Here is a 26,890-nt window from a genome sequence, read left to right on the forward strand (position 1 = left end):
GCACCCCTTAGGCCCCTGTACATGAACAATATGTGGGCCCTTTGCAGTCTAATAAATGCAAATTCCCCCTGCTTTGTAGTTGATAATGGCCCCTACCTCTTAGGCCCCTGTACAAGAACAATATGTGGGCCCTTTGCAGTCTAATAAATGCTAATTCCCCCTGCTTTGGAGTTGATAATGGCCCCTACCTCTTAGGCCCCTGTACATGAACAATATGTGGGCCCTTTGTAGTCTAATAAATGCCTATTCCCCCTGTTTTGTAGTTGATAATGGCCCCTACCTCTTAGACCCCTGTGCAAGAACAATATGTGGGCCCTTTGCAGTCTAATAAATGCTAATTCCCCCTGCTTTGTAGTTGATAATGGCCCCTACCTCTTAGGCCCCTGTACAAGAACAATATGTGGGCCCTTTGCAGTCTAATAAATGCTAATTCCCCCTGCTTTGGAGGGGAAAATGGGCCCCTACCTCTTAGACCCCAGTACAAGAACAATATGTGGGCCCTTTGCCGTCTAATAAATGCCAAATCCTCCTGCTTGGAGGTGATAATGGGCCCCTACCTCTTAGACCGCAGTACAAGAACAATATGCGGGCCCTTTGCAGTCCAAAAGCACAATTCCCCCCACTTTGGAGGTGATAATGGGCCCCCTACCTCTTAGGCCCCTGTGCCTCTCTGCACAGAGTGGTGTGTCTGCCGTAAGGCTGATGCCTCCTCTCCTCTCATTATCACTTTTCAGTAGTCATATCTTTTCATCATGGGCTGGATAATGACAGATAACACCTGTGTATACAGTAGGTAAAACAGGATCCATCATGCAAAATAGGTGCTGGTCACAGCTCATGTCAGTGTACAAGGACCTTTCCACATTTCAAAGCACGTGCCCAGAAATTCCAGCTCTAGGAGTCTGAACCTGTCTATTGCAGCCTATAGTCCATGTGCAACTTGGGCAGGATGGCAGCCGCATAATAAAATAAAACAATAATAAACCCTACAGTAAAAAAATATAAACAGGCTACATTAACCCATTCAGGACATGCCAATTTTTCGTTTTTATTTTTCTCCCCTCCCCTTCTTCCATAGTTATAACTTTTTTTTCTGTCAATACAGCAGCATGAGGGATTGTTTTTGTAGAATGAGTTGTAATTTTTAAAAACACCATTGATTTTACCTTATTATGTATAGAGAAATGTGAAAAAAAATTCCAAGTCAGTTAAAATAGTGTAAAAAACCTCTTCAATTCTGCCATTATTTTTGGGTTTTGCTTTTATAGCCTTCTTTGTCATTGGTAATATGATTGTCAAAGTCTGTACTATGACGATGATACCAAACATATACAGTGCAGTTTATTTTTATATTTTAGTGTTGAAATAAAAATCATAAACTTGTAAAAAAAAAAAAAATGTTTTTTTGGTTGGGCATTTTCTGAGAACTGTAACTTTTTTTATTTCTCAATCGGTGAAGTTGGGGGAGGGATAAGGCTGAGCTCATGTCCTGTAATCAGCCGTTGGAACGGATCCTGCTGAGATCCATTGACAGAATAATTTCGGCTGGATCCGTTTTTTTAACATGGGACTCTATAGAGGACGGATCCGTTAACGGATTGCTACTTATCGTCCATTTGAAATAAATCCTGGCAGAAAAAATGGATTTGTTACAAATGCAAGGAAAATAGATGACTGAATAGTAATCCATGGATATGTGAACTTAGCATAACTTTGGCATGCCGAACTGGCATTTTTATTGATTTCATTTTGGGTATATATGAAATATATTAATATTAACTCCTTCACGACCTTGCACATACTGATACATCAAAGGTTGTGTCCCTGCCTTTGATGCGGGCTCCCATGCCGAGCCTGCTTCTTTCATAGCCTCAGCCACCTGATGACTCCAGTGTGGTGAAACATGTTGGAGAGGCTACTGTCTGTTATGTTTTAACCAGCGAACACCAGTGGTCATTCATGATAAAAATGATATAGAGGTTACCCATAGACATCCAGGTAGTCTGAACAGGAAATCTCTCATTGCAGAATGATTACCTATATCAGCTGAAGACTCATTGCCGGGGAGCACGTCATTCCTTAAAATATTTTAATTTGATCAGTAAACAGCATAACGAAAAAAAATTCAAAGCACCAGAATTACATTTTTTGAGCCGCCCCAACATTATAGTAAATTGCAATAAACATCTTATCTACTCCAGATCCAAAAATGAAAACGTTACGGGTCTTGGAATATGGCACTGAAGGCAAAATTTTATTATTTTTCACAATCTTCAGATTTTTTTTTTCACCAATTAAGTAAAAGCAAAAGTATACATGTTTGGTATCTACGAACTTGTACTGACTTAGGTAATCATATTGCCTGTCAGTTTTACCATATAGTGAACATGGTAAATTAAAAAAATAAATAAATAAATTAAAAATTTGTGAAATTGTACTTTTTTCCAATTTTACTGCACTTTCAATTCTTTTACCGTTTTCTAGTACACTATAAGGTAAAACTAATGGTTTATTTCAAAAGTACAACTCATCCTGCTAAAAACCAGCCCTCATATGGCTATATTGACAGAAAATTAACAAATGTATAGCTCCTAGAAGAATGGGAAGAAAAAAATTAAAATGAAAAATGGAAATATTTTTTTTGCATTTTTTGAGAAACTGACTGTAAAACCGCAGATTCGTAGTTTTATATATTTTTTTGTTTTTGGTGTTCATTGTTTTAAATAACTTTAGATTTTTATAGAATGGACTTTCATGAATGTGGTAATACTAACTATGTTTATTATTTTTTATATTTTAAAATTGTGAAAAAGGGGGTGGTAGTCTGGCACAATTTATTGCAGATATAGCACGTGAAAACTCCTCATTTAACACCATTTTATTGCCTTATTTCTTTTAACTTAACATTCCTACTTATAGGTTTAGCCAAGTTTTTATGTCATATGTGTCTGACCTTGTCTTGGAGTGTGGAGGTAACATTTTCATGTAATTTTAATGGGTATATATGCTTCATTCTAACTTTGGAGGAGGTTTATTTCTTGTACACAGATATTATAGAAGAAACAGAGATAATTCTAGTAATCCAGTGAAAAATGTTTTCCCGTAGGTAATCAGTTTCCCAGTAGCCTGTATTTCATAGATCAGAACAATGTCCTTTTCCGACTTAAAGTAGGCTTGTCATGCTGTGGACAGTTTTGTGCATAAAAATCAGAAATAATACTTTTTCAACTTCGGGTTAAATGTTACATCTACTAGTAAATCTAATGTTAGAGCAGTTACTAACGTTTGGCGCTATATTGAAATAATTTTTTTACTTATACAAATTATAGCATTTTTCGGTTTTCATGGGAAGGACATTTTTTGCAGCAATATAGGGATATTGGTTTTCACCATAGACTTAGTTTAGGTTAAGTTGTCACTTTTCTTATTGCTTGACCATAAAGGCAATTGACACGCCCACCAGGGCCGTGGGCACTTGTTACCGGGCCGGTCTTGTCCTGGGTGGATGCCACAGCGGCAAGGCCTGGCTCCGTGACCCTAGCGGTGTCATATAAGAAAATGGGGAATGTTATTTACAAGGGGAGAGATGTCTTGACGCCACCCGTGGTATGCGACAAGATAGGTGCAGCTGTTGCTATTCTGTTCCCTTAGAGTCGGTGGTGATGCAGCTGAGTTGGCATAGCTCTCCACAGGTAGAGCTGGGCCCCAGGGCTATCGATGGGAAATAGAGTCTATGGTGTCAAGATGTAATGGCGGGGTGCAAGGCCGAAGGCGCAGACAATAACTGGGCAACACAGGAATGGAGTCACAAGTTCTTTACACAATGTTGATAGTTCCAGGTTACCACAACTAGTCAGATGCTGTCCTCGGAGTGCTGAGTCCTGCTGTGATGGGCCCCAGCCGATCCCCGGATAGTTCAGAGGTACAATCCGGTACACCCTTCTTTGTTCCTTCCCTGGTCGTCTTTCTGTGCTGGCCTCTCCTGCCTGCCCCGCACCTCACACACAGTGCCCTGAGCTAGTGTCCGCAGATGCCTTTTATGGGTGGCTTTCTGCCTTATCCCTTGGTCCTATGAGGTCACCTTTTCAGTGGTTTATGTGCGGTGGTGGCTTTAGTACTTGAAGTAACCTCAGCCTCCGGTTTACTGGCTGAGCCTTGTAGTTGTCCACTAGTCTAGGGACCGGTTCCCAGTTGCGGCCAATTCCCTCTACACCGGTATACCGGCTGTGGATACGAGCCCACGGGTGGATGGTTTACTTCCCATAGTTCTAAAACTTATTTTTTTCTGATCCTGGGACGAGCTGCTCCAGCTCCAGACCCCAGGACCTATCTCCTCCACGTCCACTTCCTGACTGACTAATATTCTACAGTCTTCTCCCACTAACTAAACCCCACCTCCAGATTGGCTTCGGGACTGTGCTTTCCCTAAGGTGCAACTCGCCCTAACCACAGCCTAATGGAGTGTCGCTAAATTAAGAGTGTGTGTCTGTGTGTGTGTGCAACGAGTTGTGGCCTCCTCCTGACCCGAGAATGGGATACCACACCTCTGGCTGAGGTGCAGTATATCTATGGTGACTGGAGCCTCAGATGCACCACACAATCCAAAAAGTTTTCAGTTTTTCAGATGCTGATTCAAAAGGGAAACCAACATGCTGTACTTTCCGGCAATTATGTGAAACTGACTACTGTAAATAAGCAGGAAACATTATTACATTACATATAGTCATGGCCGAAAGTGTTGACACTCTTAAATTTGTTCCAGAAAATAAGGTATTTCTTCCAGAAAATTATCGCAGTTACACATGTTTTGTGTGTATTGGTATTGGACAACACAAATAAAACTGAGAAAAAAGGCAAATTTGCCATAATTTCACACAGAACCCCAAAACTGGGCAGGACAAAATTGTTGGCACCTTTGCAAAATTGTGGGTAAAGAATTTTCTTTCAAGCACGTTATGTTCATTCAAACTCACCTAACGCTAGATAAAAAGGGGAGAAGTTGACTCAATCTTTGCATTGTGTGTCTGCTTGTGCCACACTAAGCATGGAGAACAGAAGGAGGAGAAGAGAACTGTAATTCTTTACTAATTGGTCTCCCTGTTACTAAACTCTCCCCTCTCCAATCCATTCTGAATTCCGCAGCCAGGATCATTTTCCTCTGCAACCGCTTCACTGATGCCTCTGCTCTTTGCCAGTCATTGCACTGGTTGCCTATCCGTTACAGAATCCAATATAAACTTATCACTCTCACTTACAAAGCTCTCCACGGTTCTGCACCACCCTACATCTCCTCCCTCATCTCTGTCTATCACCCCACCCGTGCCCTCCGCTCTGCTAATGACTTAAGACTGACATCCTCAACAATTCGAACCTCCCACTCCCGTCTTCAAGATTTCTCACGAGCTGCGCCTATGCTCTGGAACACACTACCAAGAGAAATCCGATTAATTCCCAACATCCACACCTTTAAGCGGGCCCTAAAAATGCATTTCTTTAGACTAGCCTATCACCTCACTGCCCTGATCTAATCTAGTCCCTTTCTGCCCTTCAAAAAATTTACTTCCAGTTTCTGTCCCATGTACCTGTATAAATTCTCACCGACAGGTTCATGCAGCTGCTTTTGAATACCCTATTAAATCGATGGCTGGACCATATATGACAAGCTTTTCTCCCCCCATTCACCTTTTGTGTCTCCCCTATTTCCTCATAGACTGTAAGCTTACGAGCAGGGCCCTCACTCTTCCTGGTATCTTAATTTTGTTATTTTGTATTGTCTCATATTGTCTGTACATGTCCCCTCAATTGTAAAGCGCTGTGGAATATGTTGGCGCTATAGAAATAAAACTTATCTATATATATAATTGCCTTATTCTGTCTGTCTGTCTGTCTGTCTGTCTGTCTGTCTATCTGTCTGTCTGTCATGCTCCGAAATTGTGTCCTTACGGTGACACAAAGCTGATTGGCCGCTGGGCTCGCCATGGCCCCGCCCCCCCACACGGATTGGCCTCTCGCCCCGGCTCTCTGCAGGCCCCGCCCCCTCACGCAATGCACGCTCGCTGTGGCCCAACTGACACGGGGCTCCGATTCCCAGGTGAGTACACACACACACATCAGATCACACTCACTCTCACACTCACTCTCACACATCACATCCACACACTCACAACATGCTGGGATATCGCTTGCTTCTACACCGGCTCCGTCAGGATCCCGGCAGCGCCAGACATAACCTTGCGATGCTGGGATCTTAACGGAGGCCGTGAAAGCTGGTAACCATTATACACATCGGGTAACTAAGGTCCCTTAGTTACCCGATGTGTATCATAGTTACCAGTGTACACCGGCTCACACTCACACACACATCACATCGCATCCACACATCAAGGTCCTGCAGCTGCAGAACATACATAACATAACAGCACACACACACACACACACACACACAAATCAGATCACACTCACTCACATACACACATCACATCGCATCCACATACTCACAACATCCTGGGATATCGCTTGCTTCTCGGCGGCGATACTGTGCTGTGAGCTTCCAGGACCTGCGGGAGGATCACATGGCCAGAAGCATGTGATATCCCCGGATGTTGTGAGTATCAGCGCGTATGTGCAATATCGTCAGTGTCTGTGTGTGTGAGTGTATGCGATCGGGTGTGTGTGAGTGGATGCGATCGGGTGTGTGTGTGAGTGGATGCGATCGGGTGTGTGTGTGAGTGGATGCGATCGGGTGTGTGTGTGAGTGGATGCGATCGGTTGTGTGTGTGAGTGGATGCGATCGGTTGTGTGGGTGAGTGGATGCGATCGGTTGTGTGGGTGAGTGGATGCGATCGGGTGTGGGTGAGTGTCGGCAGAGGAGCACGGCGTGCTGGAGGAGGCTGGGAGCAGAGAGGCTGATCTTGGGGAAGGCTGGGAGGGGGGGGCTGATGCTGAGGGAGGCTGGAAGGAGAGAGGCTGAGCAAACGTGCTCCATCCGCCATACTGCGCACTCCCCATCGTGCTGCATCCCCCATGCTGCGCACTCCCAAACGTGGTCCATCCGCCATGCTGCGCACTCCCAAACGTGGTCCATCCGCCATGCTGCGCACTCCCAAACGTGGTCCATCCGCCATGCTGCGCACTCCCAAACGTGCTCCATCCGCCATGCTGCGCACTCCCAAACGTGCTCCATCCGCCATACTGCGCACTCCCCATCGTGCACCATCCGGCATGCTGCGCACTCCTAAGCGGATGGAGCATGATGGGGGGTGCGCAGCATGGCGGATGGAGCACGTTTGGGAGTGCGCAGCATGGCGGATGGAGCACGTTTGGGAGTGCGCAGCATGACGGATGGAGCACGTTTGGGAGTGCGCAGCATGACGGATGGAGCATGTTTGGGAGTGCGCAGCATGCCGGATGGTGCACGATGGGGAGTGCGCAGTATGGCGGATGGAGCACGTTTGGGAGTGCGCAGTATGGCGGATGGAGCACGTTTCGGAGTGCGCAGCATGGCGGATGGAGCACGTTTGGGAGTGCGCAGCATGGCGGATGGACCACGTTTGGGAGCGCGCAGCATGGCGGATGGAGCACGTTTGGGAGTGCGCAGCATGGCGGATGGAGCACGTTTGGAAGTGCGCAGCATGGCGGATGGAGCACGTTTGGGAGTGCGCAGCATGGCGGATGGAGCACGTTTGGGAGTGCGCAGCATGCCGGATGGTGCACGATGGGGAGTGCGCAGTATGGCGGATGGAGCACGTTTGGGAGTGCGCAGCATGGCGGATGGAGCACGTTTGGGAGTGCGCAGCATGGCGGATGGACCACGTTTGGGAGTGCGCAGCATGGCGGATGGAGCACGTTTGGGAGTGCGCAGCATGGCGGATGGAGCACGTTTGGGAGTGCGCAGCATGGCGGGTGGAGCACGTTTGGGAGTGCGCAGCATGGCGGATGGAGCATGATAGGGGGTGCGCAGCATGGCGGATGGAGCACGTTTGGGAGTGCGCAGCATGGCGGATGGAGCACGTTTGGGAGTGTGCAGCATGGCGGATAGAGCACGATGGGGAGTGCGCAGTATGGCGGATGGAGCACGTTTCGGATAGAGCACGATGGGGAGTGCGCAGTATGGCGGATGGAGCACGTTTGGGAGTGCGCAGTATGGCGGATGGAGCACGTTTCGGAGTGCGCAGCATGGCGGATGGAGCACGTTTGGGAGTGCGCAGCATGGCGGATGGACCACGTTTGGGAGCGCGCAGCATGGCGGATGGAGCACGTTTGGGAGTGCGCAGCATGGCGGATGGAGCACGTTTGGAAGTGCGCAGCATGGCGGATGGAGCACGTTTGGGAGTGCGCAGCATGGCGGATGGAGCACGTTTGGGAGTGCGCAGCATGCCGGATGGTGCACGATGGGGAGTGCGCAGTATGGCGGATGGAGCACGTTTGGGAGTGCGCAGCATGGCGGATGGAGCACGTTTGGGAGTGCGCAGCATGGCGGATGGACCACGTTTGGGAGTGCGCAGCATGGCGGATGGAGCACGTTTGGGAGTGCGCAGCATGGCGGATGGAGCACGTTTGGGAGTGCGCAGCATGGCGGGTGGAGCACGTTTGGGAGTGCGCAGCATGGCGGATGGAGCATGATAGGGGGTGCGCAGCATGGCGGATGGAGCACGTTTGGGAGTGCGCAGCATGGCGGATGGAGCACGTTTGGGAGTGTGCAGCATGGCGGATAGAGCACGATGGGGAGTGCGCAGCATGGCGGATGGAGCACGTTTGGGAGTGCGCAGCATGGGGGATGCAGCACGATGGGGAGTGCGCAGTATGGCGGATGGAGCACGTTTGGGAGTGCGCAGCATGGCGGATGGACCACGTTTGGGAGTGCGCAGCATGGCGGATGGAGCACGTTTGGGAGTGCGCAGCATGGGGGATGCAGCACGATGGGGGGTGCGCAGCATGGGGGATGGAGCACGATGGGAGGTGCACACCTCCCCCCAACACACACACACACGCGCACTGCACAACACACACACACTAGGAATCACAAACAACGCCCTACACAGACACCCACACACACAGACAACGCTGCACACACAAATATACGCACATACTGCACAACACACACATTGCTCAAAACATACCTCCCCCCAAAACACACCACACCCACACAAACCGCACAACACACACACACACACAACGCTACAGACACACAGCGCTCCACAAACAACGCAACACACGCAACACACATACAACACCGCTCTCACCCCCCGCGACACTCAGAACATGTACAGCGCCCTACACAAACACTTGGTAACTACACACAACAACATCTATATATATAACAAAAATCATACATGAACTACACAATACGTAAATTCTAGAATACCCGATGCGTAGAATCGGGCCACCTTCTAGTTATTATATATAACTGTCTGAGGACTGAGAACCAAAATTATTAAAAATTATCAACAATCTAAAGGTTACAAGTCCATTTCCAGAGATATTGATGTTCCTAGGTCCACGGTGCACAACGTAATTAAGACAGTAACAAACCAATGGCATTGTAGCTAATCTCCCTGGACGTGGACGGCAGAGAAAAATTGTTGAAAGGTTGCAATGCAGGATAGGCCGGATGGTGGATAAGCAGCCCCAATCAAGTTCCAAAGAAATTCAAGCTGTCCTGCAGGCTCAGGGTGCATCAGTGTCAGCATGAACTATCCGTCGACATTTGAATTAAATGAAATGCTGTAACAGGAGACCCAGGAAAACCCCACTGCTGACACAGAGACATAAAAAAGCTAGACTGCAGTTTGTCAAAATGTATGTGAGCAAGCCAAAATCATTCTGGGAAAGCGTCTTATGGACAGATGAGACCAAGATAGAGCTTTTTGGTAAAGCACATCATACTGTTTACTGAAAATGAAATGAGTCCTACAAAGAAAAGAACACAGTATCTACAGTCAAATATGGTGGAGGTTCAAAAATGTTTTGTGGTTGTTTTACTGCCTCTGGCACTGGGTGCCTTGTCTGTGTGCAAGGCATTATGAAATCTGAAGATTACCAAAGGATTTTGGGTCGCAGTGTAGTGCCCAGTGTCTGAAAACTGGGTTTGCGTCCTAGGTCATGGGTCTTACAGCGTGACAATGACCCCACACATACCTCAACAAGCACTGAGAAATGGATGGAAACAAAGTGCTGGAGAGTTCTGAAATGGCAGCAATGAGTCCAGATCTAAATCCCATTGAACACATGTGGAGAGATCTTAAAATTGCTGCTGGGAGACGGCACCCTTCACATGTGAGAGACCTGGAGCAGTTTACAAAAGAATGGTCCAAAATTCCAATGGAGTGGTGTAAGAAGCTTGTTGATGATAGGACATGATTGATTGCATTTATTTATTCCAAAGAGTGTGCAACCAAATATTGAGTATAGAGTGCCAACAATTTTGTTTTGCCCATTTTTTAAGTTTTGTGTGATATTATGTCCAACTTGCTTTTTTTCTTTGTTTTTTTTTTTGTGTTACTCCAATATGCACAAAGTAAATACACATTTGAGTAACAAAACTTGTAAGTGAAATAATTTTCTGGGAGAAATACTTCATTTTCTGGAACAATTTCAAGGATGCCAACACTTTCGGCCATAACTATATCTCTAGTTACTTCTGATTTACTAGTCCTAAAGAGGGTTTTTTTTTTTTTTATTACATATGCTCTATAAAATGCTATAATAATCAGGTATTGTCTCCTTAAATAATTGTTGAAGGGGTAGACTACAGTGCCTCACAGAAGCTTCATATGAAGAAACAGAGAGCACTTAAGGATCCACAGTGCAGACCCATTGGGATGTCTTGTGTTATCAAGGTTTGCATAGTTCATAAGCACCTTTTGACATGCCATACATATTTGAGTCTAAGGAACCCAAATATAAGCGGAGGCACCTAATTTTATCATAAAAAAACTGGGAAAACATGTTGACTCGAGTATACGCCTAGGGTGGGAAATGCTGCAGCTACTGGTAAATTTCAAAGATAAAAATAGATACCAATAAAATGTAAGGTGCCCATCCTTGTCCTCTCCTGTAGTAATGTGCCCCATCTTTGTGCCCTGTAGTAACATGCCCCATCCTTGTCTCCTTTATTAATGTGCTCATCCTTGTGCCCCATCCTTGTGCCCTATAGTAATGTCCTCATCCTTGTTTCCTGTAGTAATGTCCCCATCATTTTGCCCTGTAGTAATGTGTCCCATTCTTGTTTCCTGTAGTAATGTGCCCATCCTTTAGTAATGTCCTCATACTGTTCCCCTTCTTGTCCCTTATTATAGTTGTTCACATGCACACACAAAAAAATTCTCTCCTGTTCTCTATTCCCTCTGTGTCCTCTTACCTGCTTTTTGTGAACCGCAGGCACATGGACCCCTTGATGATCCCGGCCAGTGCAGAGGGCCGCTGTTGCTGTCAGTGCTTTATTTATTTCAGGAATGTGCTGAAAAAGTCGGCTTATACACGAGTATACTGTATATGGTAGTGCTAAAACTATACCACCAGTGTCCAATTGGTGAGGGTCTGACTAATGTTACCCACACAGATGCCCCTATGTCTCCTGACAACTTTGCTCAGCTATTCAAGAACTGCTGTCACGTCTGAAGGCTGAAGAAATGTCAATCTGAATCACTATCCATACTAATTTCTAATAAGGCTATGTGTTGAAATTTTCCTAACCTTCCTTGGCTACACTTTGTAATTACTATTGATTTTTTTCCCCCTACTTCCTAATGACGCATCATTTCAAAATACCAGTGCATGATGGGATACGCAAACAAAAAGTCATCAGAGCAGGGAGCATAGGTTACTGTCACTGTCACAGCCTCTGCCTCCTCTCGGAAATTAACCGTTATCTGTGATTCTCGTTTCAGCGACTCCTGTGCCCCTGTTGTGTACCTCCCTGTTCACAATGCACTATGGCATCTGCATAGTGACAGTGTCCGCTCTGTTGCCGGCTCAAATCAGTAGAGTTGCAACACTGAGCAACTCGCAGTCAGTGTGCTCACAGTACCTTGCAGTGTGCAAAGACCAGCATCGTCCCTGCAGTGACATCACTTGCGGGGGCAGCACTGGTCTCTGAACGCCGCTGAGTACTCTGACACCACTGCCCATACACTGCGCTTCTCAAGCGAAACATCAGGCAGGAAGTACAGAAAAAAAATCAATAAGAGTTAGATAGTGTAGTAAGGAAAGGGTAGGACATTTTTAATACAGCCATAATATAAATTAGTTTAGATTAGGGCAATAAATAGATAGGCATTTAGATTGAAATTTCTTAAGCTTTCAGTCCAGCTCTTTAAACCCTTCATGAACAATGATGTATATTTATGTCATCGGCTGTGTCCCTTCTTTTTCATGCAGGCTCACATGCTGGACCTGCATCTTCCCTGCACTTGATAGCTGATTTAATCATCCATCAGGTGTTTCTAACAGAAACCTCAGGATGCAAAAAAATAAGCCCCCACCCAGCTCCAGATCCCGAAAATAAGAATGTCTCCGAAAATTACGACAAAAGCAAAAATATTTTTTAAACAAATTTCCGACTTTTTTTTACCTTTTAATAAATAAAAAACATTTATGTTTGGCATACCCATACTCGTAAGGACCTGTTGAATCATATTTCCAGATCAGTTTTACCATATTTTGAATATGGTGAATAAAAAAAAAACATTGTGGAATTGCACTTTTTTGCAGTGTCATTGCTCTTGGAATTTTTTTCTCGTTTTCTAGTACACTTTGTGTCAGAATGAATGGTGAAATTCAAAAGTACAACACAATTAACAAAAAACAAGACCTCAAATGGCTATATTGATAGAAAATGTAAAAAGTTATGGCTTTTGGAAGAAGGGGAGAAAAAAATTAAAACCGGAAAATCGCCAGGAGGTGAATGGGTTAAAGAGGACCAACCACCAGGATTTTCCAATATAATATAAAGCCAGTGCTATTCTGGCACTATCATGCTGATTCTAAACATACGTTTAGTTGTGAGATCAGATGTTTACTTTCTGAAATATAGGCAAGTAAAGATTGTGCAATGCATTGTTATTTGACTGATAGCAGCTACAGAATATCTAATAGGTGGGTCGGGTTTTGCCAGTTATTCCCGCCCCTGTCTGCTGCCTGGCCTTCCCCTGCCTCTGTCATTCCAGGGGGAGAAAGGAGGGACAAAATCACAGAGACATTTGAGTGCGGTTTAATTTTCATGGACTGATAAATAAGAGAAGGTGGAGAAACGTTTTTTTGTGTTTCAGATATAAGAAAAAATGATAAAAATTGGATGATACTGATGAAACTATGAAGAAACCATGTCCGTTTTTTTCCTAATAAAAAAAGACTTCTGAATGAGGCTTTACAGGCATGTAAGGAGACGTAACATGTCCTGTTTACATTCATACTAATTACTAACGTCCTACAATAATAGACCAGGTGCTATACATAAAGTAAAGTTTTGGATGTAATACTAAATTGTATTGTAGATTAGACAATGTGTTATGGGCTATGGACTCTATTTAAAGAACAGCACAATTTTATTACATCTGTACTTGTTTTATTAGTCATGAAGAAACTAGTATTTTATACGTGGGAATAAGAATATCTACTATTTGACAGTTTCTTAAATAGCATTTTATGGTGGGTGCAAATGTCATAGAAGACAGCTTCATTATAGCTAACATTAAGGGTACGTGCACACACTGCGTTTTTTTGACGCTGCATTTTTGTGCGTTTTTGGCCGCTAAAAACGCACAAAAACGCACCTGCGTCGAAAAAACGCGGCAAAAAACGAACGTGTTTTGCCGCGATTTGGTGCGTTTTTTTGCTGCGTTTTGCTGCGTTTTTGCTCACTACGTCCTTATGCGTTTTTTATCAGTGAACAAAAAAAAAAAGGTCTGATGTCATTTCCTTCTTCAATGTGTTCTTCATTCTCCACTAGTGTATGCAGAAGAGCAGACAGCTGCAGAACTACAAGGCTCAGCATCCTCCATCCAATAGTGTATGCAGGAGAGCAGACAGCAGCTGTCGAACTACAAGGCTCAGCATCCTCCTTCCAGGACTGTATGCAGGATTTCTTTGCCCCCCCAAACAAAAAAAATGACGTGGGCTTCGCCATATTTTTGTATGCTAGCCGGGTACAGCAGGCAGGTACGGGCTGCCCCCAACCCCCAGCTGCCTATTTGTACCCGGCTGGGAACCAAAAATATAGGGAAGCCCTTTTTTTTTTAAATTATTTCATGAATTTCATGAAATAATTTAAAAAAAAATGACGTGGGCTTCGCCCAATTTTTGAGTCCAGCCGGGTACAACTAGGCAGCTGGGGATTGGAATCCACAGTGCAGGGTACCCATGCTTTCTGGGCACCCCCGCTGTGAATTGCAGTCCCGCAGCCACCCCAGAAAATGCCGCTTTCATAGAAGCGCCATCTTCTGGCGCTGTATCCAACTCTTCCAGCTGCCCTGAAGCCGGGTGGCTAGCTAGGTAATAATGGAGTTAGGGCTAGCTGTATATTATCAGCTGGCCCTAAGCCCGAAATTCATGGTGTCACGCCAATATTAGACATGGCCACCATGAATTTCTAGTAAAGATAAAAAAAACACAACACACAGAAAAGTATATTTATTAGAAATAAAACACAACACAATTAGTGACTCCATCTTTATTGAAATAAAGAACCCCCCCTCCGCAGTAATCCTGGGTCAGGGTCCCGCGTCGTCCAATCCGGATCCAATATCATCTGATCGGTTTGCTGGAAGGCAAAGCGATCAGATGATGTGTCAGGATCAAGTGCCTGAATCCCATCACACATCAGCTGATTGTATAAAAGCCGTTTATACAATCAGCAGATGCATCGGTGCAAAAAAAAAAAAAAATAATACTCACTTATGTGTTGATTACCGGCAGCTCCTGCAGCGATTGGAGGAGTCTGATCCCGTCCGATCGCTGCAGCAGCTGCCGGTAATCAGGGATGAAGTCTCCTGACGCATCCGCTGATACCGGCCGGGCGCCCGCGTCACCGCGATACTTACGATCACCTGATGCGTCAGGTGACTGCATCAGGTGATCAATCGCCAGGTCCTGCATCCATCGGAGCTTTCCCGGCCGTCTGCACACAGCCGGAGCGGGGGTGGCGATACCGTGAGAGGAGATGGGAGCGGGCATGGCACCGGGAGGCTGCAGACAGGTGAGTATAACTTTTTTTTTTTTTTCTACTGTTAACTTTTGTTTTCGCAGCCGCTTCCACCTCCCGCCCAGACATGGCGCCGCACGGCAGCATACATGCACAGGACGGGAGATGGAAGCGGCGGTGACGGTACCGGGAGGATTCACACTTCTGTATATACTGACAGAAGGAATCCTCTTCCTGTACATGTCACTTTACTGCCCACCTCCTGCGTTTATAGCTGCGTTTTTGGTCTTAGAAACGCACCAAAACGCACCAAAACGCAGCTATTTGCGTTTCTCATTGCGTCTTTCAACATCCCATTGAACTCAATGGATGAAAAGCGCAATGAAAAACGCGGGAATAATTGACATGCTGCGCTTTTGTGGTCACCACAAAAACGCAGCTGAAAAAAAACGCTGTGTGGGGACAGCAAAAATGAAAACTCATAGACTTTGCTGGGGAAGCAAAGTCATGCAGTTTTCAGGCCAAAAACGCACCCGAAAAACGCGCAAAAACGCCGAGAAAAACGCACTGTGTGCACATAGCCTAACAGTGTACTACTGTGTACTGTGTATACGGAGCATGGATGAGAAAAACTTGAGCATGATAACAAGAATATAGACAAAGTTGACGTTTTTATTATCATTTTTCTTATCTTTAGAACAGGAATGTCAAACTTAAATACATTGAGGGCCAAAATTAAAAACGTGGACAAAGTTACTGGTCAACCTAGTTACCTGACATAGTCCTCCATACAGAATAATGTGCTGCATATACCGTAGCCGTTTATACAGAATAAGGTGCCAGACATAGCCTTCCATACAGAATAATGTGCCTCAAATAGCCCTCCATACAGAATAATGGGACCCACCTAGCCCTCCATACAGAAAAATGGGCTCCACATAGCCCTCCATACAGAATAATGGGCACCACATAGTCCTCCATACAGAATATTGGGCCCCACATAGTCCTCATTACAGAATAATGGGCCCCACATAGCCCTCCATAAAGAATAATGGGCACCACATAACCCTTCATACAGAATAATGGACCCCACATAGCCCTTCATACAGAATAATGGGCACACATAGTCCTCCACACAGAATAATGAGCCTCGTATAGTCCTCCAAACAGAATAATGGGCCCCACATAGTCCTCCATACAGAATAATGAGCCTCGCATAGTCCTCCAAACAGAATAATGGGCCCCACATAGTCCTCCACACAAAATAATGTGCCCCACATAGTCCTCCATCCAGAATAATCAGTCCCACATAGTCCTCGATCCAGAATTGCATTGTGGGCCAAATAAAATCAGCCTGAGGTCCAGATTTGAGAGAATCTGCAGTAGGGAAAGAAAGGCGCAATAGGGTCTTACCCAGTATTTGGGTATGAAGAGTAGAGAGAATGGATGCACTCACCTGGTCAGGTTGTGCCAGTCACAACCCCTGTGCAGACATATGGGAGTGCTAGGATGGTTCTGCAGCGGCCCCGTCAAAGTGAAGATTTCTTAAAAGTATTCTTTTATTGAGCCATTCCAACGCGTTTCAAAGGCATATCCGCCTTCTTTTTTCTTTTTTCCCTGAAGAAGGCGGATATGCCTTTGAAACGCGTTGGAATGGCTCAATAAAAGAATAGTTTTAAGAAATCTTCAGCTTTGTGGTTCATAGCGCGGCAAAAAACCCGTCTTCCTTTTTCCGATTTTATGAGGTCCAGATTTGACAGTGAATGGAGTGGAGGTCAAGTATGCTCACCTCCTCTCCATTCAAGACGGGGCTCTGTAGACTTCTGGGTTCCAGTGCCATGGTCTCAGGAAATAGTCAGACCCCCATCGATCAGTAAATTATCCCCTAGCTCATTCATAGGGGATTGATAAACATTCTAGGTATAACCCTTTAATGGATCATATTGGTTGCTATACGGTACAGTTTTCTTATCCATCAGCTACCTGTTTACCGGTTTTCCAAAAAGCAGCTGTTATTGAGCCATTCTTGTATTCTATACATATGCCAAGTGAAATAATTAGCATCTAATGCAATAAATAACATTTTCAGTTCTGTTAGAATGTAGTACCCCTTGAGTACGCCTGAGATGAGAGTACTTGCACCAGACTAGGTTTTGTATGTTTTCTAATCCCTTGATACGGTGGAGAGAATATGTGAGCGGATTTGTAAGGCCATTGTGTGCTAAATACTTGACTTTTTAAAAGTGGTTTACAATGTATTTATGATTTTAGTGTATAAAGTAGCATATTCCTGTAATCTTTTAATCCTTTCCAGTCTCCTACCCTCCGAACTTTCCAATGTATAAAAGATGAAAAATAAAAATGCAGTTCTGGCAGGCAGAAAGGTCTGCAGGAGACTGTGGTATTATTCTGATCCCTTTTGGACAATCTAGGTTCAGTTTTGTTTTGTTAGCTGGAACAGCCACATATATGTATGGTTGATGGTTGACCCTGGAAATATAGACACAGAGTTTCCATCTACTGGAAACTGCCTACTCCCATCCTTCCTTTCTTCTTCACTCATCCACTGTGCATTTCATTGTCTTGTAGCCCCTCACCCCTCCCCGGTATTTCAGTCTTGGCCTCAATGTCGCTGTGTTGGGTCAATGAGATTGTGATCTATTTGTAAAATGCAGTAAAAATGCCCTCATGTCTAAAGTTTCATCTTGTAAGTCATCCAATTTTTAGATTATTTTTTTTTATATTTTAGTTCAACTAATGACCCTTCACATGCGTTGCCAAAACCATTCCTTGCCTTTGGCCAGCTATCATATTCCATTACATAACCATTTACAGTTTTCCTTTTGTAATCTGAGGGTTTAAAGCTAAAGTTTCTGGTAGCTGTACAATTTCAAGTAAAAATGATACAGGATTCTTAAAGGAACCTATCATCAAGTTTCCCTTTTCTAAAGTGCTTCCACTGCTTTGTTTGCTGTCTTGAAAAAGAGCTTTCTGAGTTCTTATTTCATCTTTACAGCCAGGCTACGTGAGAAAAATGAGTTTATACCGGTCTCATACTAATCAGCGCTGACAGGTTCAATGGCTGGGTTCTGACCATTTTATGGCCCCTCTTGCTAGCCTTAGATTTCAATACCTTATGTTAAGGATGTCTCATATGTCTTCCAGAATTAGTTGACCATAGCCATTGCTATTGAGTTGAAGCCCAACATTTGCACATTTTACCTTGCCCTGTTCAGGGCAGTAAAATCAACCGTCCTATGCTCATGCAGTGGTCTTCAGGTCAATGCTGATGCTGATAGCATATGATCCATCATCCACGAGTCATCCACATGGGATGTCATTCAGACAAATGAGAGGAAAGGTAGATGGATAGGTAGTCTGCAGTAATCACCGCAGATGTTCCAGTTCCAACCATTGCACCGCTTGGTGCTGACTAACATACATCATGGGAAAGTATGAATACTTGCTAACACAAAGGAATACTTGGACTATCCCAATAATATCTTTGGCTGATTATGAATGAAATTATACAATAGCTACAAAGTAAAAGAGATCACTCCCTTTAGTAAAACTCAGAAAAACCGATCTCAAAATAATAAAAGGACCAATGTGTGTAGTCACTGACTAAACCATGTAGTCACATGTAACAGGTGAAGCGGGCTGAATTAGTGTACAAGTCACATTCTAAGGGGTAAAGTTGGATTCACGTGCGTATGTAAAATTCTGTATTTTTCATCCAGAAAAGAAATAATTTGTCAATTGTATTTTAATCCTTATGTCGCCTGTATGTCTGTTTTTTACATCACAAAATCCATTGTTATACAGTACATCAATTTATAAAATGTACAAGATCAGATTCATTTTCCCTGCTTAATACTTGCAGTGGATCCATAAGAAAACATTTGTGGCGTCCATATGGCATCCATTTTTTAACGCACCTGGACGAATGGACGAATCTGATCCAGTGAACAGATCAGATACTTGCTTTCTTTACATGCTGACCATTTTACATTCGCACTAGTGTGTTCAGTCTGAATGCTATTTTACATATGAACAACACAATGATATAAAATGATCCAGTCTGCATAAGCCCTTAGGCTACATCTACACATGCGGTGCAACCTGTCGCAGGTTTGTCATTTTATAGGAAGTAAAATCGCAAGGCTCCATTTTTTTTTTCTGGAAAATAATAGACACCCCAAACTGACCCCATTACAGTCAATGGAGTCTGCAAGGTACTGTTTGCATCTGTCAGGCAACAGATTCCTTTCCTGTAAAGGTCCCTTATTACTGCCTTTACAATGGAACAGAAAAACGTAACTCAGAATGCTAGTGAGGACCCAGCCTTGAGCACAATAGGCACATACAAAAAAATGACTGAAAAAAGAGAAGTAGGACGCAACATAGACAATACAGTTCTATATATTGTGGAAAGCTGGTAACATTTTCTAAAAGTAACTGACTCGCTTCATGTGAAATGTTTGATTTGTTATGAAGTGATCTTGAAGCCATATGTTTTTCTCCCTGCAGTCATATGCCAGCATGCTAATTAAATTATTGAAATAAATGCAGACTAGCGGAGTAAGGCTGCTGCGAGAGCCGCTTTAACAACCCTTTTGTAGGCTAGGATTGCCACAAGTATTTTGCTTTTATTACATGTAAATGGCTCAGTGATTCCTAAATGAGCTTGTTGGACATCCCATTTTTTTTTACTCTCAAACAAACCCTTTAACTTCTAGAAGCAATTTATTAGTCTGTAGTGAGTGATGCTACAATGGATACGCAATGGCCTTCAGCACCGGCCGTCCTCACTTTGTGTTTCTCTATGGCTGAGCTGTTGGTACTCATAGCTGAACGTCTTCATGATAATAGCACTTACATTTAAAGGGGTTTTTCAGTTAAAACAAGATATGAAGTATCCATCTAATAGGTAATAACGTATTGACCCTCCCCTGGAGCCCGCACAGCTCAATAGATAAAGGAACTTTTATCCCCGTTACAAAATGGCACTGCAGTTTGGACACCCAACTCTTGCTCCATTCATTCTGTATCGGGCTGCTGGAAAATGACGAGCTCAGCAACCCAATAGAAGCAACTGTAGAGCATGCGCATTGTAAAAGTTTCCAATTCTGCCTTCTGCCAATCGGTGTGGATCCCAGCAATTGAGCCCTTGACGATCAACACATTAACGATCAACACATTATCACCAATAGTGTTGTTAGGTGATAGCTTGTTTTCATTGGAACCCCCCCCCCATTATCTGGTGCAGATCTAAATGTAGCATTAAGTGACAGTACCGCATATCAACTGGATTCACACTGTGTGACCCTAACCCCTGTCTGGGCCCTGATCTTACTCCTCCTCTCATATACCCTTGGAGGCGGGCTGGAAAACACAAAGACAAATGTTACGCCCTGGCCTATCAGGTCATCACAAGGGTGCCGTGCAATCTGCCCTTCTGCATGGTACCCACTCCTCCTTGGTTACGGGTCCTGTCACTTTGGTGTTGCTACCAACAGATGTACACAAATCCTGAGGAACACTCTGCACCACACCCACCAAACACCCATTGGGCAGCCTGAGGGGAATAGGGCCACCCAGATGGAGGGCTGGTAGAAGGAGGGCAGAAGTGTCAGTGCAGTTGTAGGGTTGTAGAGAAGGAGTTGGAGGAGAGAGACAGCGGTGACAGTCCAGGTCACGCTGTGGAGCTGGGCTCATGTACCCGTCCCAGGTGCCAGACGTTGGCCTGGCCAGAAGGAGCTGGAACCCCGATCGTAGGGGGTAGTGGCAGGGAGCACTGTGCTGCTACAGAGAGCAGGCCGGCTGCCTTGTGCTACAACCGGGCAGGGGCCAGGGCACGATGGGGTATGCGGACCCTAGGCTGGGAAGTAGCTTCACGCAGCCCAGTAATTCACCCGACGGGAACGGAATCTTCAGGAACCATTCCCCACCCGCTCCAGAATCGGGGTACTAGCGCAACGAGGGGGATAGATCTTCCCACAACCATCCAGAAAATCCCAAGCGTGAACCCTGGGAGCAAGCTAACCCTGCTAGCTACGCAGGTGAGCGGGACCCGAAACGCTTCAAGTGTAAGGGATCCACACGTAGGACACACAGTGCCAAGGGACAAGGCTTCAGGTCAACAGGCAACAAAAAGAGGACACGGACCCAGCGGGCCCGCCCAAGGACCACAGAGTGCTCAAGAGTTTGGTTTACCTGGTGTCAGCGTTAGTGACTTTGGACTGTGTGAGTACACGTTACCCCCTTGCACCCGACGGGTTCCCCACACCCATCCTGCACACGGAGGGGTTAACAACTAAAGCTGCCACACACCAGCGTCCCCGGGCTCCCCAAACCGGCAGCGGTGGTCCCTCACTTTACCACACACCGTGGGTGGCGTCACGAACATTATCCCAAAACTACAAACCTTCCCTCCTTTATTTCCGAGGGTGCCGCGCGACGCCGCCTCGGATCCGGAGACCCCTCGAGCCACTTTGGATCCGGGTCCGAGCAACCCGTCGGCTGTCGCAGGGGCAGTACACAAAAGCCCACAAAATGACACAGACTAGGGAGAACAGAAACTCGTACACACAGAACTCAAAACACACAGGGGACACAATATGTGTACTGGGGAGTAACGAAAAAGGGGAGGAAGTAACAGTGAGGAAGTAACGCACAACAGGGGAATGCTCACACCACTCAGAAGCGCAGATTTTCCGTGAACAGGAAAATCACCAAGACCGAGATAGCTGGAGCAAACGCTAAAGCTATCATTGGCACATACAGGAAGGAAGCCATGCTTTAAATAGGGAGGAGGCAGCTGCACTTGGCAATCAGCAACCTGAGCACTTAGGTCCTGCTCATCAGTCTGGAGGAATTAACTCTTGCAGAACTAAAGAACAGTGTACCCGAACCAGTCTACACCCGGCTCTGGCTGAACAATGAAAAAGCCTAAGGTTGTTTGTCAGACTCTGTAGTGTGAACAGAGTCTAACATCACTGAACTACCAGGTGTGTGCAGTGCCGAACATCGCATGACATTAAGCTTATACCAAATCTCTGAAAATCGGAATGCAGGTGGAACTCCCGCCATTGAGTGCAAAGAGGCAAATGGAGTGTAAAGTCAGCAACTTTGGAACCTGATTGGCTTCCTTTCGTGTGTAGGCTGTCTTTTTCGCTAGACACGAGAGTCTACTGTACTTTTATGCAAAGCTAAAATGACTACACTTTTGGAAAGGATGCCAAAGTTGTAAACTTTGTATTTGTACTCTGTTTGCCTCATTGTACCTCAATAACCCTATCATGGATCTGTTCCAGTCCAATTGTTTGTGGATTCAGATTGAACCTCAATATATCGTAGTTATGAACGTAGTTGCTAAACTTACCTCTGCAGCATGAGTAATTTTACTAACAGTGTTTGTCTAGGGAGATCACATGGCTGTGCGCTTGATTTTTTGTTTCTATTTGCAATGGCATTGCCTTCTTACTTTTGACCATATAGTTGAAATATATATATATACTGTATATATGTATCTTATTGGGTGACTCCTTTGCCTTACAGCTGGCTGCACATTTGAAGCCCATACTGATATCGGCCCCTGTGAAGTGACCCAGAGCACACAGGATGACTTTGATTGGCAATTGGCTCATGACCCTCGTGGAAACCCTGATTTACCCCAAGGTAAGTAAATATAACCTTTTAACCTATTATTTATATGCTTAAAGGGGTTGTCCACTACTTTTACAGTGATGACCTATCCTTAGGATAGGTCATCAATGTCTGATCACCATTACATCAATGTCCGACACCCCACACTCCTGCTGATCAGCTGCTTTCAGTCCTGACGACTGCAACAAGCAGCCGGAAATGTTCAGCTGCGGCGCTGCTCCATCTTCTGATAGTGGCTGTGGCCGATTACTACTCATCCACCTCCCATTCATATGAATAGATGACAGATGTGCAGTATCAGCCACTATCAGAAGACTGAGCAGCACCGGAGCTTAGTATTTCTGACTGTATACCGCCGCCGCTGAGACCAACAACAGCTGATCGGCGGAGTGCGGGTGTCGAACGCCAGCCGATCAAACATTAATGAACTATCCTAAGGCTGGGCATCAATGTAAAAGTAGTGGCCAATCCCTTTATGTCTAATTTTACCCTTTAGTATGCCCTTTAATACATCATTTAATCGATCCTTGTTGCACGAATCAATCCTTGTTGTTAAGGGTGCTTTACACGCTGCGACATCGCTAGCGATTGCTAGCCATGTCGAGCACGATAGCACCCGCCCCCGTCGTACGTGCGACATTTGGTGATCGCTGCCGTATCGAGCATTATCGCTACGGCAGCGTCACACACACATACCTGTACAGCGACGTCGTTGTGACCGCTGAACAATCCCTCCTTCAAGGGGGAGGTGTGTTCGGCGTCACAGCGACGTCACCACGACGTCACTAAGCGGCCGTCCAATAGAAGCGGAGGAGTGGAGATGAGCGGGACGTAACATCCCGCCCACCTCCTTCCTTCCACGTTGCCGGTGGATGCAGGTAAGGAGATGTTTGTCGTTCCTGCGGTGTCACACATAGCGATGTGTGCTGCCGCAGGAATGACAAACAACATCGAACCTGCAGCAGGAACGATATTAAGGAAAGGAGCGACGTGTCAACGATCACTGTTTTTGGACAATTTTGCAATTGTTTATCGTCGCTCCTTGGTGTCACGCGCTGCGATGTCGCTACCGGCGCCGGATGTGCGTCACTAACGACGTTACCCCGACGATATATCGGTAGCGATGTCGCAGCGTGTAAAGCACCCTTTACACTAATATTTTATTATGAACACAATTTTTTAAATGTATTATATCTTTTTATAATATTAATAAATGCATTTCCTACTATATAACTCAATATGTCATCAAACTCACTGTTATGAATGTTTTACACATGTAGGTTCTTACCTTTTGGTCAACTCCTCAGAACATGTGCCAGGGAAGCGGGCTCATGTCCTCTTTCAACCACTAAGTGAAAATGATACCCACTGCTTACAGTTCAGTTACCTTCTGCATAGCAGAGATGCAAGAGGTCCTGGCTCCTTACGGGTATATGTGCGAGTCAATGGTGGACCTTTGGGCACAGCTGTTTGGGAAGTATCAGGACCACGTGGAAAGCAGTGGCAGCAGGCGGAACTTGCTGTTAGCACTTTCTGGCCCAGTGAATATCAGGTAATTGAAAATCAAGAAAAATTGCACTTTGTAACATTGCAACACTACTGTGACCTCATTGTCTCTAGAAGTGAACAAATTGTGAGCGATTGTTGACATTTTTATGATTTTTCTGACTTTTTATGACTTTTCTCCCCGCCAGTAATGCGGCAATTTTACCTTGACTTGCCAATAAACCTTTCTTCTGTGGAGCCTTAGCCTACCTTTATCTCTGAATTAAGAACTCTACTGAATGTTTTTGACTATTCAGCCTTGTTTGATTTCTTTTTTCTTACTTACAAGAAAGCTAAGATTTATTATGACCCTGACGTTGAATTGAATTGTTACTGTATAAAAAATGTAATATGTTAAGGCAATGTGTTATTGTCAAGCTGTCTTCAATAACCCTGAGAATATCTGACAATTCACACCTTATAAAATAATATGTGAATGTTGCTATTGTCATTGTCACATTCCTTAGTAAGATTTCTAGATGATAAAGTATAACCTTCAGGATCTGTTGGACTACCGTTCACCCCATTTGACAGCATATTATGGAGCAGTAGAAACTGAGCAGATCGATACTTAGTTTTCTGTATAAAAGGACTGCGGACTAGAGAGTCCAGTGAGTGGTCCTACTTTACATAATTAGTGACATTTTATTATGTATGCACAATTACTGTTTACAGGAATGATGGTCGATCACTAATTGAGACTGCTTGCTGGACTCAATCCCACAGTGAGCATGAATTTAAATCAACTACAAGTTTTACTGGACTTTTTGCAAAATAAAATATCAATCTGCTTGGTTCCTCCAACTTTATATAACATAGACGTGCTTGAAAGAATGCCAAGGGGGTGTAAAACTGTCTTTAGAGTTACGGTATGCTCACATTACCATAAAGCGTCTAATGAGTCTGTGGTGTGAGACAATCGGATGCGATATTCTGGAAAATTGAGACACAAACCAAAATTTGTTTTTACAAACTTCTGAATTTTTCATAGTTTAACTCAATAAGGTAAGGTATGTATACCCGTAATAGTATGTTGTGGAGAATTATATTTCCATGTAATTTTTAGCATACAATGAACATCGTAAAAACAAAATCCCATAAACAATGGTGGAATTGCATTTTTTCCAACATTTCATCACACTTGGAATTTTTCAACCATTTTTTAGTATATTTTATGACAAAATGAAGGTGTCATTGAAATCTGCAAACCTGTTCTGCAAAAAAGAAGCCCTCATAGTGATTGAGTGGGCTGGCCCCAGCCTCTCAATCAACCATTGGATATGAGTCAAACTTGGAAACTTCGTTGTGCTTCATCTAGTCATTACTCCATCCGGTATCAGCTACAAGATGATGGGACTGAATCAGCCACTCCTGACTCCTGGACTCCTGAATCACTTCTATGTCTAACATCAACTTCATCTCCTTCGAGATCACCTCTCTGCCGGCCTTGGGAATCTGATATTGCTTCAAACTCACTTGGACATGAGGTTCTGTGAGGATATCATGTTCTATGACCTGAGTACACCCCGGCAGTTCTGAGAACAAGTCTCTGTTCCGATGAAACAATTCTCAGCATTGTTGTTTTTGAGCATGTGCACTGCTCTCTCCTGCTTTCCCTCTGCAGCAAGGACGCCAACATACCGCCGTGGCTGGCTTAACACCTTTTCCTGCCTCTCCACAGCTGTACACATGTGCTTCTGCTGTCTCATGCTCCCGGGGCCTGTGCATGCCAAACAGGTCCACCAGAAGTGCGCTTAGGATGCGCGTGCTCCTTCCCTCTTAATGTGCTTAACTTACCCCTGCCTCCTCCCATCCTCTGGTATCTGCTATCCTAAGCCCATATTCTGCCAAGCACCTATATTTGCGGTTATCTTCCTCTTGATATATATGCCTTGAAAAAGGTTCAAATGTGAGCCGAAACGTTGGCATCTTGGTTGACTCCTTTTGCAGAATATGAAAATAAATTTTCTTCGTCGCTCCATTGGGAGACCCAGACGATTGGGTGTATAGCTACTGCCTCCGGAGGCCACACAAAGCATTACACTAAAAAGTGTAAGGCCCCTCCCCTTCTGGCTATACACCCCCAGTGGGATCACTGGCTCACCAGTTTTCGGCTTTGTGCGAAGGAGGTCAGACATCCACGCATAGCTCCACTGTTTAGTCAGCAGTAGCTGCTGACTATATCGGATGGAAGAAAAGAGGGCCCATATGGGGCCCCCAGCATGCTCCCTTCTCACCCCACTGGTGGTTTGTAAGGTTGAGGTACCTATTGCTGGTACGGCGGCTGGAGCCCACATGCTGTTTTCCTTCCCCATCCCCCTGAGGGGCTCTGAGGAAGTGGGATCTTACCGGCCCCAAAGCCCTGAGGCCGGGCTCCATCCACAGACCCATTGAACCTGCTGGATGTGGAGCGGGAGTGCCGTTCAGGGACATGGCCCTGCACCATTCAGGTACTCTGTGTCCCCGTACACACAGGCACAGCACACTCCAGACTTGCTGGGTGTGCTAGTGCGCCGGGGACAGTAAAGGGTTACAGTC

General features: G+C 45.0%; 1 protein-coding gene across 6 annotated transcripts in view; it reads left to right on the forward strand.

Moving 5' to 3' along the window:
- The window catches only part of PTPRU (protein tyrosine phosphatase receptor type U), a 248,438-nt gene that overhangs the window by 88,622 nt on the left and 132,926 nt on the right, over positions 1-26,890 (forward strand). For all 6 annotated transcript variants that reach the window (XM_075335997.1, XM_075335999.1, XM_075335998.1 and 3 more), the window contains exons 2-3: positions 22,700-22,819; positions 24,088-24,359. In XM_075335997.1, coding sequence (XP_075192112.1) covers positions 22,700-22,819; positions 24,088-24,359 — 392 coding nt within the window. The remainder of the gene's footprint in view (positions 1-22,699; positions 22,820-24,087; positions 24,360-26,890) is intronic.

Source organism: Anomaloglossus baeobatrachus, chromosome 2 (genome assembly GCF_048569485.1).
Source record: "Anomaloglossus baeobatrachus isolate aAnoBae1 chromosome 2, aAnoBae1.hap1, whole genome shotgun sequence".
NCBI lineage: Eukaryota > Metazoa > Chordata > Amphibia > Anura > Aromobatidae > Anomaloglossus > Anomaloglossus baeobatrachus.